Source organism: Phragmites australis, chromosome 3, assembly GCF_958298935.1.
Source record: "Phragmites australis chromosome 3, lpPhrAust1.1, whole genome shotgun sequence".
In the NCBI taxonomy this organism is placed as follows: Eukaryota; Viridiplantae; Streptophyta; class Magnoliopsida; order Poales; family Poaceae; genus Phragmites; species Phragmites australis.
The window spans coordinates 39,312,645-39,329,989 of record NC_084923.1 but is presented as its reverse complement, the minus strand read 5'-3'; the positions used below and the strand labels follow the sequence as shown (position 1 = coordinate 39,329,989).

The following is a 17,345-nucleotide window of genomic DNA, read 5'->3' as shown; positions in this document are numbered from 1 at the left end:
AATTATCTGATACTATTTATGTCTGACTCAACTAAAAAATATAATATACAATACATAATAAACTATATTTATCTATATCCAATCCGATGACACCCTTACTTGAAAAGGCATGCTATGCAGAAATGAGTGAGATATGTGTGCAAGTGCTACGATTAGCAACAAACTTACAGGTAACACAAGCTTAGAGGCAACAGCATGGCGCCATTAGCGAATGTTGACCTGGTTTGAATCTTTTGGAACAGTCAAGAGTTCAAAACTGGCAGTAGCAGCTAAGCTAGCAATATGTACATTTGGAGCAGCCAAAAGCCTGTTCTATCGTTTTGCCAGGGAGCTGCTGCCATGCCAACATGTGGGTGTTTCGCTGGAGTTTTGTTGTTGCCGTTTACCGGTACTGTCTCTGGATGCGTCTGTTGCATCTTCAGATGGGAGTATAAGGCAGCTCCAATGCTGTTAGCTCTAACTACTAAACATATTTTTTAAAACTTATATAGATTTTTACGTTTCTAATTTTTTATATCTTAAAGAGGAAAGATGTATTGAAATAGGGTATGTTTCATATTCAGAGTTAACTCTTGATAAAAATCTAGTGATATAAGATTCTCATATATATCTATAAAATACTCCGTATATAAATTATTTTTGAACTTCTATGTATTTTTTCTCTTTCATTCCTTTCTTATTTTTGTTCAATATAAATACTATCACTCTCACAAATAAATAAGTCATCTTTTTCAATACAAAATAAATAAAGGACAACAAAATTATTTGATCTACTTTCTTAATCCTATATCAATCTAAAACGACTTATAATTATAATTGGAGAGAGTAAGAGCTAACTCTTATCTTCAGACATGCAATGTTTTACCACGACGCAGGCCGGAACAGGCGGTGAAAACTATATTACGCTTTTTCAGCCAGCCAGCAATGCCAACCACTGCGACACATCAGGTCAATCCTCATCTGTCACTGCGGACATTTCCCTCCCTTCCCAAATGGTTTCTCTTACATGAACTGTCTTTCGACGTAATCACTGACATGTGGACTCAAACGTAACGAACCTCTCGTCCCCTCCTCTCCTCCTCGCATGATCGCACCCACACTCTCCCTCCTGTCTCAGTAAGTCACTCCCCTCCCACTACCCAACAACCAATCGCGGGGGGACCTCAACCTCGCACGCCCCCAAGATATGAGAATACTATGATCCCCGCGCCATCCTCCACTGCCTTGCCTTCACATGCGCACAAGAACCCGCGCCCAGCCAAGCCATCTCCGCTTCCATGACCGGACCCATCGTCTCCTTGCGATGAGCAGCGGAGCAGCATCCGCCCTCGTGGCGTCTTCTTGACCGGCTGCCCGGTGAGCTGGTGCGAGCTGTGCCTGTGCGTGCGTGCATAGCGCCAAGAAGGGGGAGGGGGCGAGGCGATGGCCGCTGCGAGGAGGCTCTCGGAGCTGCTGCAGGAGCAGCAGGAGCCGTTCCTCGTCGAGGCCGCCAAGGCAAGGAGGCCCCGCCGCGGCCGTGGCGGGAGCGGCGGCGGAGGAGGAGCGGGCTGCTGCCCCGCGGCCGCGTGCCGGCGGCTGCTCAGGCTCTGCAACAACGGGTTCAAGAAGAGGAGGAGCGGCGGCGCGGGTGGCGTGAGCGGGCTGAGGTCCGCGCTGAGCAAGGTGCTGTGCAGCAGGGCCATGCAGAGGGTGCTGCACTGGGAGGATCTCGGCGGCGGGTGCTTCTCCGGCGCAGGCAATGGCAATGAACGAGAGTTCCGCCGGCTGGGGCGCTCTATCGGCGACAGCGGCGAGTGCGACCCTCGCGCCATGGAGTTTGGTGAGGATGAGCGGATGAGGTGGAAGGCGGACATGGAGATGGACTCGTCGCGGCAGCTCAGCCCGGTCTCCGTCCTGGAGCTACACTTCGACGACGACTCTCCGGTGCATTCCTGTTGTAAGCTCTCTGACATGTACTGCCGTTCTAATTGATTCAGTAGCTGAGCTACTAGTTATACCATGATTAAACTTGTTAATATCCATGATTAAACTTGGTAATATTACTACATTGTGCTATCCTTTTACCCTGCATGTTTGTTATCATTTCAAGATTTCCTTTTCTTGTCTGCAGTTGTTCCTTGACTCTTTTTTCTAGGCCAAAACTTTGTTTTTATATATCCCCGGCTGTGTGTTCTTCAGTATTCTCAGTAAAATGACAGAAGCTGAATGCAGATTCGCTTGTTTAGGTTAATTACTTTGCTCTGCTCTTGTGACAGGGGAGGATGAGAAGGCATCAACCTCGGGGAGCTCACCTCCATCTGAAGCTTTCCTGGGCCCGACCTCCCCATGCTTCACCTACAACCTCCACGACAAGTTCTGCGAAATGGAGGTGGACGAAAGTGATGAAGAGATGGTTAGAAACAGCAAGTCCGTAGAGGAGCAGATCTCCTCATGGGAGAAGATCGCGGGTGAGATCTCCAGGATCCCAAAGATGATGGAGCTGGACCTGTCACAGCCCATGCATCAATGGCGGGAGCTCAAGCCCGAGGTCAGGGAGATCGGCACCAGGATAGAGACCCTCATCTTCGAGGACATCCGGAGAGAAACCGTCTGCGACATGCTTGCTTCACATTGTACATTGGCAGGAACAACACCTTGTTGATCAGAGAACCGAGGAGGGTTTATCAGAAAAAAACAGAGTAGAGTTTCTGTACAATTTGAGGCTTCGAGAAATAAGTTGAAATGTGTCATTCCGCTGAGTGATTGCTAAGTTTCTGTACAATTTGTGGTTTAGAATTGTTTAAGCATGTTTATAGGTTGTAAATATAATTATGATTGACCTAAAGTAAAAAGAAAATAAAGTTTATATTTTTGCGTTTGAGTTTAAAGAAATTATGCTTACAGGATGGTTTGGTGTGTGAAAATTGTATATATCGGATAGTTCGATGATCAAAGTTAGTATTTGCTGGAGTATTATTTTTGTCAGTAAAATTTAAATGTTGCACCAAATAGTTTGGTATTTAGGGGATGTTAATATTGGGTAGTTTTTTTTTAGGGAAGCCTGTTTTTATGTCATAGAAAAAATGCATAATGAATAGTCCAATGATAAGATGGGTGAGTCATAAAGGTTTTAATAGAGATGTTACAAAATGAGATCTGATATAGTTGTATTTATCGGATGATCTGATGATAAACTTTGTACTTATTGGAGAGTTTTTCAAGGGTTTTTCGAGAGATTTTCAGAGAATGAATTATTGTACTCACTGGATGGTTCGATGTTTAGAGACTACACATCAGAACATCTGATGTTCATATTTTTCTTTGGACTGTCTTTTTCAATAGGGATTTTATTTGAACTAATTTGTGATAAGTTTACATAGTGTTTTGGAGATACATATCTGCTTGCCTTATGATATATAGGTGATGATGCAATTTGGCGACTGACGGCGGGATAATTAGGGCCAAGTGGGGTGTTCGGTGACAGACGATCGAGGAGGTCAGGCGGAGTCGACGGTGAACCTAACTGTGGACATGGAGGTCGAGCAAAGTTTGAAAGAAGAATGAAGATGACGTGTTAATAAAGTCAAGCGAAGTGGATGTCGGTGCAATTGACAGGCAGCCCGAGGGATTAGGAGCGGGAGGGACTTGTCAGCAGTCAAGATCATAAGACAGAATACACATATCGACATCGGGATACTTGCTTGAGGTCAAACAAAGCAGCTACAAGTCACGTTTTGAGAAACGTGTGAGGCGGTTTCGCGGTTTGGCATCAAAACCGTGGAGGGGTGAAGTGCACGTGATGTCATCGTGGAGCTATCGTCGAGGCAAAGCTAAGTCGTGAAGGTGTCACGGCCATTCGATAAATGGAGCGGAAAATAGACTAAAATATCACGGTAGTAGGTAGGTCATTGTAGGCTAGGGATATTTTAGAAATAAGGAAATTTAAAGGCTTAACTAACTCTCTAAGTTTATAAATAGAAGAGTAGGGTTGTAGGGAAGGTTTGAGCCAGCCATTTATGTTTAAGAGCTAGGATTTTAGAGGAGGGGAGAGGATGGGATTGGCCTTTGTAATATATTAGAGTTTTTGTGAAAGGAAAATACTTTGTAATCTGCTTAAAATAGGGTTGATCTTTTGTTGGAATAAAGTGCAAGTTTCCTTCCGTGTTCGAGTTCATCTCCTTCTAGTCTCCCGCTATTGGCTCTGTGTATTGTTGTAAGTTTTTCCTTTTAGATGCAATTTTCGGTTTGGTTTTGAGCTAAAATTTTAGCACCTTGTGAAGTTATCCTCTTTATTGTTAGAAACATAAAATTCACACACATATGTGTATAAGTGGGTATTGAATTCTCTTGCCTTTAGTCTATTAACTTGGGGGTTTTTTCTTCTCTAGGTAGCTCGTGTTGATTCAAAATTACAAGCTTTTATATATAAAGACATATGAAATGGTTTTGAATAGAACATATGGTTCATATATATGGGTGAAAACAGCTCGGAATCGGTTGGAACAAGGCTTGACTATATTTGAAACCATATTTTTTTTTTTTACCGGAAATGGATTTGAATACGGATAGTTCGGACGCGAATATAATCACAGATAATGTCAGAAACGAATATGGTTCGAAAACTAATACGGCCAGCAATATTTACCAGAACATAAAAGACCACTCAAATTGTTCATAAGACCATAACAAAAGCAAATAACATATTCATGCTAGGAAGTTTATACGCAATAGCTATGATAATATAGTCTATACACTTGGTCATTTGAATAATAAACAATATTTAAACTTAATACACCTTTAAACTTAGTTTATTAAGAACTCACAAGTCACAAAGCTAGGAAATTAGTAAACATAACATATGTTGATTTCATAACGCAGCCACTCCCCTCGCTCCAACTCCTAGTCCATTGTTTCACTCTTCATCTATCATGTCCTTTTCTTGCTCTACATCATCTGGTTCCACCTCCGCCTGATCCTGTAGCACATAGTAACAAATTTATTATTCACTTTCCAGTAACAACCCAAAATATACCATTAATATTGTTAGGGTAGTAATACAATGAAAATTGGATTACTGGATGTCTTCTGAAAGGGATAGGCCACTACCAAACGAGCTACAAACCCCAAGTCTTTACAGTGTCCACTCTTCTAAAAAGCATAAAGCATTATAGCCAAACAATAATAATGATGCTATGCTATGACCACTTTGACTACAATGACCACCTGGTATACTCCCCAAAGACAAAATTGAAAGGTTTGGATGTAAGTATGCAACTACTTCTTGATCATTGCCATCAAAGAAAATATATGGATAAACCTGGGTAAACAAACATTTGTGCAACCACTCTACTAATGAAAGTCCAAGCCATAAAGAGTATGGAAGAGAGAGTTATGTTGAGCTTTGTGTGCAAAACCCAATAGAAAATATTGGATGGAAGCAAAAGAAGAAGTAAAAAAGAACTTGTGGAACAACCATTCTCTCAAGGTTGCCAGCCAAGGGCTGCACAGCTGCACTACTTATTGATATTGCCAATTTTCTCTTGCTATTGTTATTGCCTACTTACTACACTAATTACTAACTATCTTAGTGGAGGTGTCATATTAAGTCTTAGAAAAACATCAAACGAGAAGAAAAAGTAGACATATAAAGACATGCATATGTGAGTATAGAGAAGAGCAAACATTTGTCATCAATTCTGCGAAACGTTTCTCTCAACCATCAATGTCCATCTCAGTGACCATAGATCCAATGATTTTTTTTGAATCAAATATGGAGTTAACATCTAGTAATGTCAAGAAAATCAGAACTTGACTACAAGGAAAATAGAGCTAAAAAATAGTATTACCTTTCCTACATGTTGTAGTCCAATCTCTTGTGCATATCAAAGCTTCACAACCTCATGATCAAGATGTAAAACTTCAGAAGGGATCAACAACACGTCCACCAGCACTGAAGGCTGACTTAGAAGCAACAGTTGACGCTTGAATAGGTAAAACATCACGAGCTAATCTAGACGGGATAGTAAATTCAGCTCGTTTGGTTTTCCACCATAACAATATATCAAATGCTTGATTTGTTGTTGTAGACCAACGCACTAGTGGTTGTTCCATATAAAGCTCCAACTCAATTTTATTATAGTGCCCTTCCTCACTTCTTCCATACAAGAATTCTTCAAGATGTTGATCATCGAGGTTGTTGTTGCCACTCTCATCAAACATGTTATCAATGTCATCAACAACATCTTTTTCTATAACCACTTCAGGGACAACAACTATTTTGTTTGTAGTTCCAGGTGTGGTTGACACATAAGCTTGGAACAAATCATTTCCAACCTTTTTGAACTCATCAACTATAGCTTTAGAGTCACCAAAGATCTTTAAAGCATAGAACTTGATCAGGTGTAACTTGTACTTGGATCAAAAAAGCTTGCTATAGCAAGAGTCATGTTGGACTTTTCCCAATACTTATCATATTTTGTTTTCATAGAATTAGCCATATCCTTTATAACTAAATCACCACTAGCACACCAACTATTAATTGTAAGCTTAATATCACAAAACTTATGAAAAAATATATTTGCAGTTGGATATTTAACACCAGAGAAGAGTTCTGTTGCTTCATGAAAATGCTTCAAACACCTACACAATGATACTGTCATACTCCAATCTTCCTTAATTGGTGTACATTTCATATATCTGCTATGATGCTGAAGAAAAAGCCTACGAAAGCATACTTATAGTAGATAGCATTCCTCAACATGAGATATGTGGAGTTCCACCTTTTGGGAACATCCAAGGAGAGGCCCTTTGTGTTATACAAGTTAACTTCGGTTGCACATTTTTTAAATTCCTCCCATTGCAATAGAGAGTTCTTTAAAATTTCAATTGTGTTTTTGATATTTGAAATCGATGATGTAATTTTCTTCAAACCATCATGGGCAACAAGGTTCAATATATGATTCAAGCATCTTACATTGAAAAAACCGTCCATTGCAAAGTAAGGGAAATTGCTCACTATTGAGTTTACAAACAAAGCCCTTAACACACTTATAATTAGAGGACGCATTATCCAAAGTAAGTGCAATCAGTCTTCTATCAAAATTCCAGTCCACAATATTATCATAAAAATTCTTGGCATAACTTCTTTCCTAAATGACTCTTTCTACATGCATGAACTTAAAGAATTCTTTTCTGCATGCACCAATTATAATCTATACAATGGTTGTGATGCACATATAACCTTTATTTTAGTTAGATGTTCACATATCCATAGTAGTACTAAAACAGCATGGGAGTGTTATGAAATACTCATATAACTTCTTTTCCTCCAAAAAAATGCCCAGAATGTCTTTCCTAATAGTGGGATGGCTCTTAATTGGAAAAGTGGGTTGCAAAGACTTGATAAATCGACCAAGTATTCATGCTCAACAATATTGAAGGGATACTCATGCTTAATGATTGCCAAGTAAAACTTTTTCAAACTAACATCCTCATCATATATGTAAGTCTCCAGTGACACAGTTTCACTACTGCCTCTACCCTTCTATACTTGAAGCAATTGTTGTCCATGCTTGTTCTGCTTGTTCGACAAATGATTCCAAATGAGGGATATGCTCATGTGGCTCTCAGCTTAATCCTTGTAAAGACACCCAAACTTCTTGCATTTAGCCCAAAGCTCTTTAATCACAGAGCCACCTGGACCTTTCTTCTTAACCTCATACTTGATGAAGTGTACCCAAATTCCAGAGCTGCACTTCTTCTATCTCTTTGCAGTAGGATATGCCACAGTGTTCTTAGTTTCATCAGTCAAATCAACTTCTATCCTTGCATTTGCAATAGGATCAACCCCGGCCAGATATGAGGGCGCCATCATAGGAATAGCCGGCGATGATGCAACCATGAGTGCAGTTGAATTTCCAACACCTCCACTTCCAACTTCCATCACAAATCTAGATCAAAATAAAAGAAAACACGAAGGAGACAATAATTCAAAAGGCAATGTTTGTGAATGCACCAGTAACAGTAACATCAGTAAGTACTGATACACGAGAAAGAGTAATTTAGCAGAACAGCAAGCCAGCAACAAGCTAACAACTAAGGCAATGAGAAAGAGTGCAGAGTGAACTAACCAAACAAGGTGACACGACCAGTGCTTGCGGGATAGGCGGGTGGCACCGGTGTGTCCTGGACAAGCCTGTAGCCTATAGGCGACACAGAAGGCCAGGCTGTCGCAACAATGAGGAGGTGTGTCTTGACAGACAGAAGCGAATCGGACGGTGCCTACAGGAATAGCGATTATCGACTAGGGTTGGCCACTTCATTTGTTCAGCTACGATGGCTAGGGATGGGCTGCTACCTGCTGGACAAGGATGGGCTGATGCCTGTTGGGCTTAGGCCATTCGGATAAAATCCGAACTTAGGTACTCTGGATATCCAATGCTGATGTCAGTTTCGTCAGAAACTGCTACGCCAATTCTAAAAAAAAAATATCCGATGCTAATTCCAAGCCGAAAATATCTGATGCCTATTTCGAAAATTCTATCTGCTTCCAATTCCGAATCGGATCACCCAAAAATGATCGAAACTATTTTCACCCCTAGTCATATACCATCCGTGGAGTCAAGTTACCTCTGAACTTCTCTTCTTAATTTGCCCCTCTAGTGTTTTTGCTTCCGCTGAGGTTTTGAGGTGCATTGGGTGATCAAATAGGAGAAGACTATCAGTTTCAAAATAAAACAAATCAATTCTAAGAAAGCATTCTTCTCGCTCCATTCATCCACTCGCTGCGAAGGCTATTTTGATGCCTCACATAGGCAACTCCGTTAGGCGGCTAATTTGTTGAGGCGCCTATTCGCCCCTCTCTAGTCGCTAATCTCGGTCTTTTAATTGGTACCAGAGCCGGTTTGATCACTTGTTAACCTTAAAAAGCTGTGTGATCCATAGGCAACAATAGAGAGAAGTGGAAAAATTCTATTGTTTGATGGTCGAGACTTTTCGTACTGGAAGGTGCGCATGAAGGCTTATCTTCTAAGTCAAGGAAGTGCAATTTAGGAGATAATTGATTCCAACTATGAGATCCCTGATGTTCGGACGACTCAAGTTCAAATTGAATAGTATGAGGCTAACAACAAGGCTAGAAATATTTATTCACAAGTCTGAGTCAGAATAAGTTTGACAGGGTTCAACACCTATGTACTGCCCGGGAGATCTAATCTACTTTTAGTGTCTTTTATGAAGGCACTAATAAGATTAAGGCTAAACACCAAAGCACAAATAACCAAGAATATCAAATATTTGTGCAAGGACCTGATGAATCTTTGGATGCTATGTTTGCTAGATTTGATAGAATTATTAACAACCTTATATCCACTGGTGTTTTGCCCTACTCTGATCATGAGGGAGATGAAGCTTCTCTATGCTCTTGATCATAGCATATGAGAAGTAAAGATCTCGAGCATATAAGAGTCACCAGGTTATGATATATTGACTTATGATGAACTCTTCAGCAAGCTCAAGTCCATCGAGATAGTCAAGGTGGCTCGGATAGGTCTCAGAAACCTCCTGTCTCAGAACATGGCGTTGGTTTCCGGATCTAATGGTGGCAATCATGTAGGAGCTAGCTTTTCTTGTGCTAACACTTCACCAAGTGGATTTATTTTGTCTTCCTTGGTTTTTATCACGGAGAAGCAAGTGAACGCACTGGATGATGAGGACATTTCTCTTATTGTGAAGAAGTTCGCTCATTTCTACAATAATCACCGAGACCAGATGAGGGGTGGTACTCATGCCTGCTTTGAGTGTAGTGACACCACTCTTATCAAGGCGAAATGTCCCAAGCTCAAGAAGAAGGAAGACCACGACCATGACCACGACAACCACAAGAAGAAGAACCGTGATAAGATGACCAAGAAGACGACCAAGGCAGCTTCTATGGGGTTTATGGCAGCTATTGGCAACATCAGCACCTCTTCAAGCGAGGAGGAGAGCTCAGAGGAGGAGGAGATGACGGTGAAGCTAAGGACGAGAAGAAGCAGAACAAGGACTTTACCAACCTCTGTGTTATGACGGATGACAACGATAACGACAGCGACCTCGAGCACAATTCCTCCGAGGTATCACCTTCCTATGACCAACTTTCCATCTAAGTCTATACCTTGAATGAAGCTCTCGTTATCCAGGATATGTTACTTAAGAAAATTGTGCGTAAGTTAAAGGACCTTAGGCCTAAGTATGAGTATGTGTCTACTGAACTTGCATTGCTTAGGTTTAGACCTAATGTTGAGGAATGTGGGAGTTGTTTGATTGTCATGGATGAACATATCGAGCTTCGGAATGTGCATGCTCAATTCACTAGTCGGCTTGAGAGTGCCAAGAAGAAGCTCCTTGAGGAGGAGTTTAAGTCTACCATATTAGGTACTTGCAAGAATTTCCCTTTTCTTGCAAAGGATATCGAACAGAAAGATAGGCGCGCCTTAAAGAGATAGAATCTAGATTGGAGAGTGTTAGGTGTTCGAAAGACATACAACCGAACTATTTCACCTACATTTTCTTTCAAGAAATGCTTAGCTGGGTTAGAGGGCAAGCTTAGAAGCTCTTAACGGAGAATGAGTACCTCCTTTCTCTAGTGAAGAAGCGCTCAGAGGGTAAGGGGAAAATAAATTTGATCTTGGCCAAGATCAAGATATGTACTGACAAGACGGTTTTGGCTCTTGGTTTGAGGTTTTAGAGGATGGCATACAATAGGGGGAGTAAGACTGTGTTCACCACATCTACTACCCTAAAAGCTAAAAAATCTAAGATTAATGTCATATCACCACTCATCAAGAAGAAACCAACACTATAACCCATCAAGAAGAAACCCACACCATAACCCAAGAAAGATCCACAACCTAAGGTGAGAGTTTCTGTGAGAGAGCCTAGAGTGATCAGCAGTCGAGTTTCTGAGAGACGCTTCCACTGTACCTACTGTTAGAGAGTGTCAATTGATTGGGTTTTGCTTCTGTCGTGGGAGGGATGAGCGACGTGAGAGGGAGTGGAGTACTCGGGACATGTATCACCCCTCTTTTGGTGTACATGAGGCTTTTCTTCGTTCTTACTCACGAGACTCGAGCGCTCCTCAGTTTCCTCCTAGAGGTGGTGTCTAGCGTGGATCTTACCATAACTTATATGGTTTAGGTTCACGTGTAAGAGGTCATGAGTTGCAGCGCATTGGTGGACCACGTTTTCCTCTTTGTGGTTCTTATCCCCAGTATTCTAGTGCTGATTTACATGCACATGCTTTTACTGCTTCAGAGCGGATGACTCAGTACTGGATTCCCAAAACGTTTATGACTAACTCTAGTACTAAGTCATCCACCTACTATTCTTTTCACATGTAGATGACAGGCGAAAACCTGGAGAACAAGTGGCTCATTGACTATAGTTGTTCGTGCCATATGACCGAATATGCATCATGGTTCTCCAGCCTCACCTCGATGAAGCGGCATAAGTACATCACTTTCAGGGATGATTGTAAAGGAAGGGTGAAAGCTAAAGGTATGGTAAAGGTGAATGAGAGTTTTACTCTCAAAGATGTGGCTTTGGTACAGCATTTGGGATACAATCTGCTTTTTTTATCTCAGTTGCTAGATGAGGACTTGAAAGTGTATTTCAAACATGATATTTCTTGATTTCTTGATTATTCAAACGTTTTGATTTGCCAGATTTCTAGAGTTGAGAGAGTTTTTAGAGCTAATTTTTTTAGTCTCTTGGTTCTTCTCATTGTTTGATTGCTTAACCTTCTTCTGAGCTTTGGATGTGGCATACGAGGCTAAGCTTTGATTTCCTTACTCGTTTGAGTGCCCTAGGCTTGATTCAAGGATTGTCCAAGCTCATGTTTAAGAAGAATCTTATTTGTGTTCCTTGTTAGCATGGCAAGATGGTTGTTGTCTCTCACCCACCAGTCAATCTGGTGATGACTGAACGACTGGGAGAACTTCTCCATATGGACATTGTTTGTCCTTCCTGAGTTCATTCGGTGAGTCAACACATTAAGCGGCGAGACCCTCCATAGATGATGATCGGTGACATCAATGAAAGGGTAACGCGGTCCAAATCCGCTTCTCATGCTCAATTTACTGATTCTGAATTCATTACTTCCTTTGAGTCCCATGATGTTGGACATGATTTATTTGATTCAAATTGGGTCAATGCTATGCATGAGGAATTAGAAAACTTCGAGAGAAATCAAGTTTGGGTCCTTGTAGAGCAACCCTCTAATATTCACATCATAGGCACAAAATGGGTTTTCAAAAACGAACATAGGGAGGATGCATCTGTAGTGAGAAACAAAGCTAGAATTGTGGCTCAAGGTTTCACTGAAATAAAGGGAGTAGATTTTGGAGAGATCTTTACACCGGTAGCTAGGCTAGAAGCCATTAGGATCCTCCTTGCATTTGCCGCATTCAAAGGGTTCAAGTTGTATCAAATGGATGTTAAAAGTGCTTTCCTAAATGGTTTCATAAAAAGAAGAGATCTATGTCAAGCAATGAAAGGACAATGATGTCGCCTAGAGGGGGGGTGAATAGGCGTTTTTACAAAAATTCAACACTTTCTACCGTTGGCCTAAACTTGCAGCGGAATATAAACTAACGAGTTTTTCACAAGAGAAAAACCTAAATATGCTAGGCTCAACTAGTGCACAATCACCCTAAAGAAGTGTGGAAATTACAATCCTAAGGTGACAAAAATTACTCAATTCTAACAAGAGATATGCAATAAAACTTAAATTGAAAAAGGCTGAAAATACTGTTCATATGCCTGAAATTACTGTGATAGAGAGTTACCTCCATAGAGTGACATTGGGCAATAATAAACATAATTCCACAAAACTTGACTCTTTAATCAATTAGATAAATCTTTAAATAATTAGCCAAGTCTCCAATACCCTCTATTTTACCAAGAGACTAAACACAAATTTTACTTGAAGAAATATTAGTCTCAAAGCACAAAATATAGGATGAGCTCCCCATATATATGTGCATCCAAGTACTTGAATTACTTGTAATATGCACTTAGTTCATTCAAGAATCTAGAGGAGTTTACCCTATATTTTGAGTTAAGGTAAAAAAAAACTTTACAATGGAAATACTTGTGCTAAGAATGAACTTACAACCATGCAATCATGTAAATTAAGTTCATCTTCCATAACCATCACAAAGTATCCATCACCTATATTATTAACAAGATCTTGCTCTACTAGAGAGCCATTAAAAGCATCATATTACACAAAGTATAAATTTTGCTCAAATTTTACCTAGCCATAATCAAGTGCTAACGACCATGAAAAATTGTGAACATTTGCACCTATGCTAAGATAAGTGGCTAGATGGCTTAAGTTAGATACTTGTTGCCGAGATGTCATTGAAGATAGAAATAAAGCAATAATCCACACTCTTGGCACTTCTTTCCAAATATCATGAGAAAGCCCAATTTGAACGATTCTTGAGATGAGATATTCAATATAGTTCTTCTCAAGTAAGCCAAGTCTTCAATACATCTCCAAGTACCTATTTAGCAAATTAAGTACTTTGTGGTACCCAAACCATGTTGGGTCCTTTAAGGTTAGTCATGAAAGATTTAGGCACCCAAATGGTTTTTGCATTAGCATGAGATGAACTAATCACCTTAGCAACATAAGTACCATTTTTAGCCTTCCTAAGCGATAAATCATTATCAATTGAAGAGTTAGGCTCAGGAATGTTACCAATAGGACAATTTTTACCAATATGTCCCTTGGCCCGGCAAATGTAGCAAATGCGGTGCTTATCCTTGCAAGATGCCTTCTCATCTTGCTTCTTGCTTGCTTCCTTGCCGGTGAGCCTCTTCCTTGATGACATAAGACCTTCATTCTTCATGTAGAGGCATGATGCAATTTCATGTCCCTTCTCATTGCATCCATAACACTTCCTCTTGCTTCTTCTTGTTTTCTTCTTTGGAAGTGTGGTATTGTCATCAACCTTGTTGGAACACATAGAGGCATAGTGTCCCATGCTTGAGCACTTGAAGCACTTGACATGAGCCATCTTCTTATCTTGGCTCTTGATCATGTCCTTCTCTTCCTTCCTCAAGGAGCAATCTCTCACATAGTGACCCTCCTTCTTGCACTTGAAGCAAGTGATGAAAGCCTTAATTTTCTTTTGATTTTGCCCCTTGATCATGACATTATTGGACTTGTTCTTCTTGTTGGATTTTGCATCAAGTCCATAATCTTTGTGCTTCTCACTTTTCCCTTTGCTATCAATATTACAAGCAACACTAGGGAAAATATTAGCTTTAGAGCAACAAAGATTAGTAGGCAATTCATCATTGTATATAGAATTGACATTAAATGAATTGCTAGAACTAGCACATGTTAAATCGATATTATGCAAAGAATGTGTGCTAATGTCCACATGAGGTTTATAGGATTTTACCGTTGTTACCACATCCTCATGAGCTATTTCTAGCATGGCATGTGAGTCCACAAGACTTTCATGAGAGCACACAAGCTCATCATGATTTTCTTGCAAAGCCACATACTTGCTAGAAAGCTTTTCAACTTGAGCTCTTAGCTCAATATTTTCTTTCTCCAAAGATGCTACATAAGAATTAGAGTTAGTAGCATAAGCATCATCAATAGGAAAAATAGTGGATTTGTCCTTAGATAAAGAATTGCAATTAGGACATGATTTTTCTAAATCCACTAGAGGCATAGCATCTAATTTATCAATCAAAAAAATATGCTTAACTTTAAGATCCCCATAAAGATTAGATAAAGAACTATGAGATTCTTCAAGTTCTTCATATTTTACATTTAAAGCATTAAATTCCTCAATTTTCTCAATGAGGAATTCCTCTTGCCTCTCTAGGCTTTCCTCATGATCTTGTATTATACGCAAGAGTTTGATCATTTTAGACATATTCTTTTTGCTCAAAAGATCAAATCCGAGCTCATCACTATCACTAGCACTAGAACTAGCTTTAGCATTATTAATCTCACTTACCGATTTCCTTTTACCTTTTGCCATAAGGCACAATGGAGAATCGATATGAGGGGATGAGCACCTTGGAGAAGTGGATGCTTCACCTCCAAGTTGAGGACAATCCATGCTATAATGTCCGTGTTGGTGACAAATATAGCAAGCTTGACTTGTCTTTGATCTTCTCCTAGATGAAGCTTTCTTGTTGATTTTTGTTGTGGCTTCTCCACCTAGGCTTTGTCTCTTATAGACTTCTATTTCCTTCAAAATGTTAGTCTCACAAGTACTAATGGAAATAGATGCATCGTTATGAGAACAAGAAACCATATCATCATGATGAATAGACATTTTAGCACTAGATGATATACAAGGCTTAACAACATTACTAGATATGAAAATTTCATTGCAAGTGTTGTTAAAGTCCAAAGGAGGGATTGAACACTCACTTACAACACTCACCATTTCATTACCTTGCTCGTTGTTAAATGTTGGTGAAGTGGATGACGGAGTGACATCCTCTTGGACAAACGAGAAAGTCATTTGGTGCTCTTCATGGTGTGATGATGAAGTAGAGCATTCCACAAATGACGTCTTTGGAAGAAGTTCTTCTTCATCACATTTGGGCTTGTCATATCTTTCTTTAAGAGTAGTCCAAATGAGATGAGCGTCTTCAAGCGGTAAGATTGATTCAATAACATCTATGCTCAAATCATCAAATAAGACATTAGTAGCTTGAGCATTGAGATGTATGCATTTCTCTTCCTCTTCGGGTGATATGAGTTTATCATTAGGAGGAGAAATGCTCACATCTACAACTCGCTCTATTTGAGGACCCATAGCCCTAAAGATATTAAGCATGCGAGTACTCCAATCACAATAATTAGAACCATCTAAAAGGAGTGGCTCTACGTGCACTAATCCGCTAGTCGACATCTTTACTCTCTAGGCGGTAAAGCCCGAAAAGAGAGACTTGGCTCTGATACCAATTGAAAGGACAATGATGTCGCCTAGAGGGGGGGTGAATAGGCGTTTTTACAAAAATTCAACACTTTCTACCGTTGGCCTAAACTTGCAGCGGAATATAAACTAACGAGTTTTTCACAAGAGAAAAACCTAAATATGCTAGGCTCAACTAGTGCACAATCACCCTAAAGAAGTGTGGAAATTACAATCCTAAGGTGACAAAAATTACTCAATTCTAGCAAGAGATATGCAATAAAACTTAAATTGAAAAAGGCTGAAAATACTGTTCATATGCCTGAAATTACTGTTCACCGGAGACTCCGGTGTACTCCGGATACTCCGGTGTGTACAGGTCCGGAAACTCCGGTAAAGGCCGGATTCTCCGGGTTCTGTACAGAACAGAGCCCGAAACTGAATGAAATGGATGTGTAGAGAGTTTTAGCTCAAACCAAGTGATGTCGTGTGTTCCCAGAGATGATTCCAAGTAGATCCACGAAGAACCTACACTCAAATACACACAAACAAGTAGATCGAGCAATATGCACAAAGATTTGAACAAGAACTCAAAAGTAAAGAAACAAGAGAGGAGACACAAGATTTGTTTCCCGAAGTTCGGATTCACCACCGTGAATCCTACGTCTCCGTTGAGGAAGCTCCAACGAGCCGGGTCTCTTTCAACCGCTTTCCTCGATCCACTCTTGATTTCTTCCCTTGCGGAGGCGAAATCGAGCCCTTCACAAACTTTCCCGCGGCTCACCACAAGCACGGGAGCTCACCGGCGACACCTAGCCGGCTAGGAGGCTTCACCTCCAAGAGTAACAAACGCTTCGAGAACTTCTTGTCAAGAACTCAAGTGCTCAAGATTGGATTTTAGCTCACTTGCACTCAATCTTCCAATCTCTCAACCCAACTCACTTTTCTTCTCAAATCACACACTAGAATAGAGTGGGAGAGGTTCTTTTGGCTCTAAAAATGTGTTCTTTTCGTGCCCTTCCAGCAGCCCCAAAGGATGGAGTGAGTGGGGTATAAATAGCCCACTCAAACAACTAGCCGTTACTGTTTTTGACAGAACTGGCCGGAGTATCCGGTGAACACCGGAGTATCCGGCCCTAAATCCAAATACGGCGTCAGAACGGTCACAGAATGTGTCAGAACTAGCCGTTACGCTCTTTTCTGGACTTTTACCGGAGTATCCGGCCTACACCGGAGTCTCCGGTCGACACTTAACCCAGAAAACACCCCCGGAGACTTCCCGGAGTCTCCGGCCACTCCAGGTACCGGAGTATCCGGACTTCACCGGAGTATCCGGACTACACCGGAGTCTCCGGCCTTTCCAGGTACCGGAGAATCCGGTCTTCACCGGAGTCTCCGAGTACAGCACAGCTGACCTCCGAAAAACGGCGA

General features: G+C 40.7%; 1 protein-coding gene across 1 annotated transcript; it reads left to right on the top strand.

Moving 5' to 3' along the window:
• Positions 1 to 1,120: 1,120 nt before the first annotated feature.
• On the top strand, positions 1,121 to 2,845 carry LOC133911194 (uncharacterized). The gene is made up of 2 exons (XM_062353401.1): positions 1,121 to 1,936; positions 2,256 to 2,845. The coding sequence occupies exons 1-2, from the start codon at positions 1,423 to 1,425 to the stop codon at positions 2,639 to 2,641; spliced, it is 900 nt and encodes a 299-aa protein (XP_062209385.1). The 5' UTR covers positions 1,121 to 1,422; the 3' UTR covers positions 2,642 to 2,845.
• The last annotated feature ends 14,500 nt before the right edge of the window (positions 2,846 to 17,345 follow it).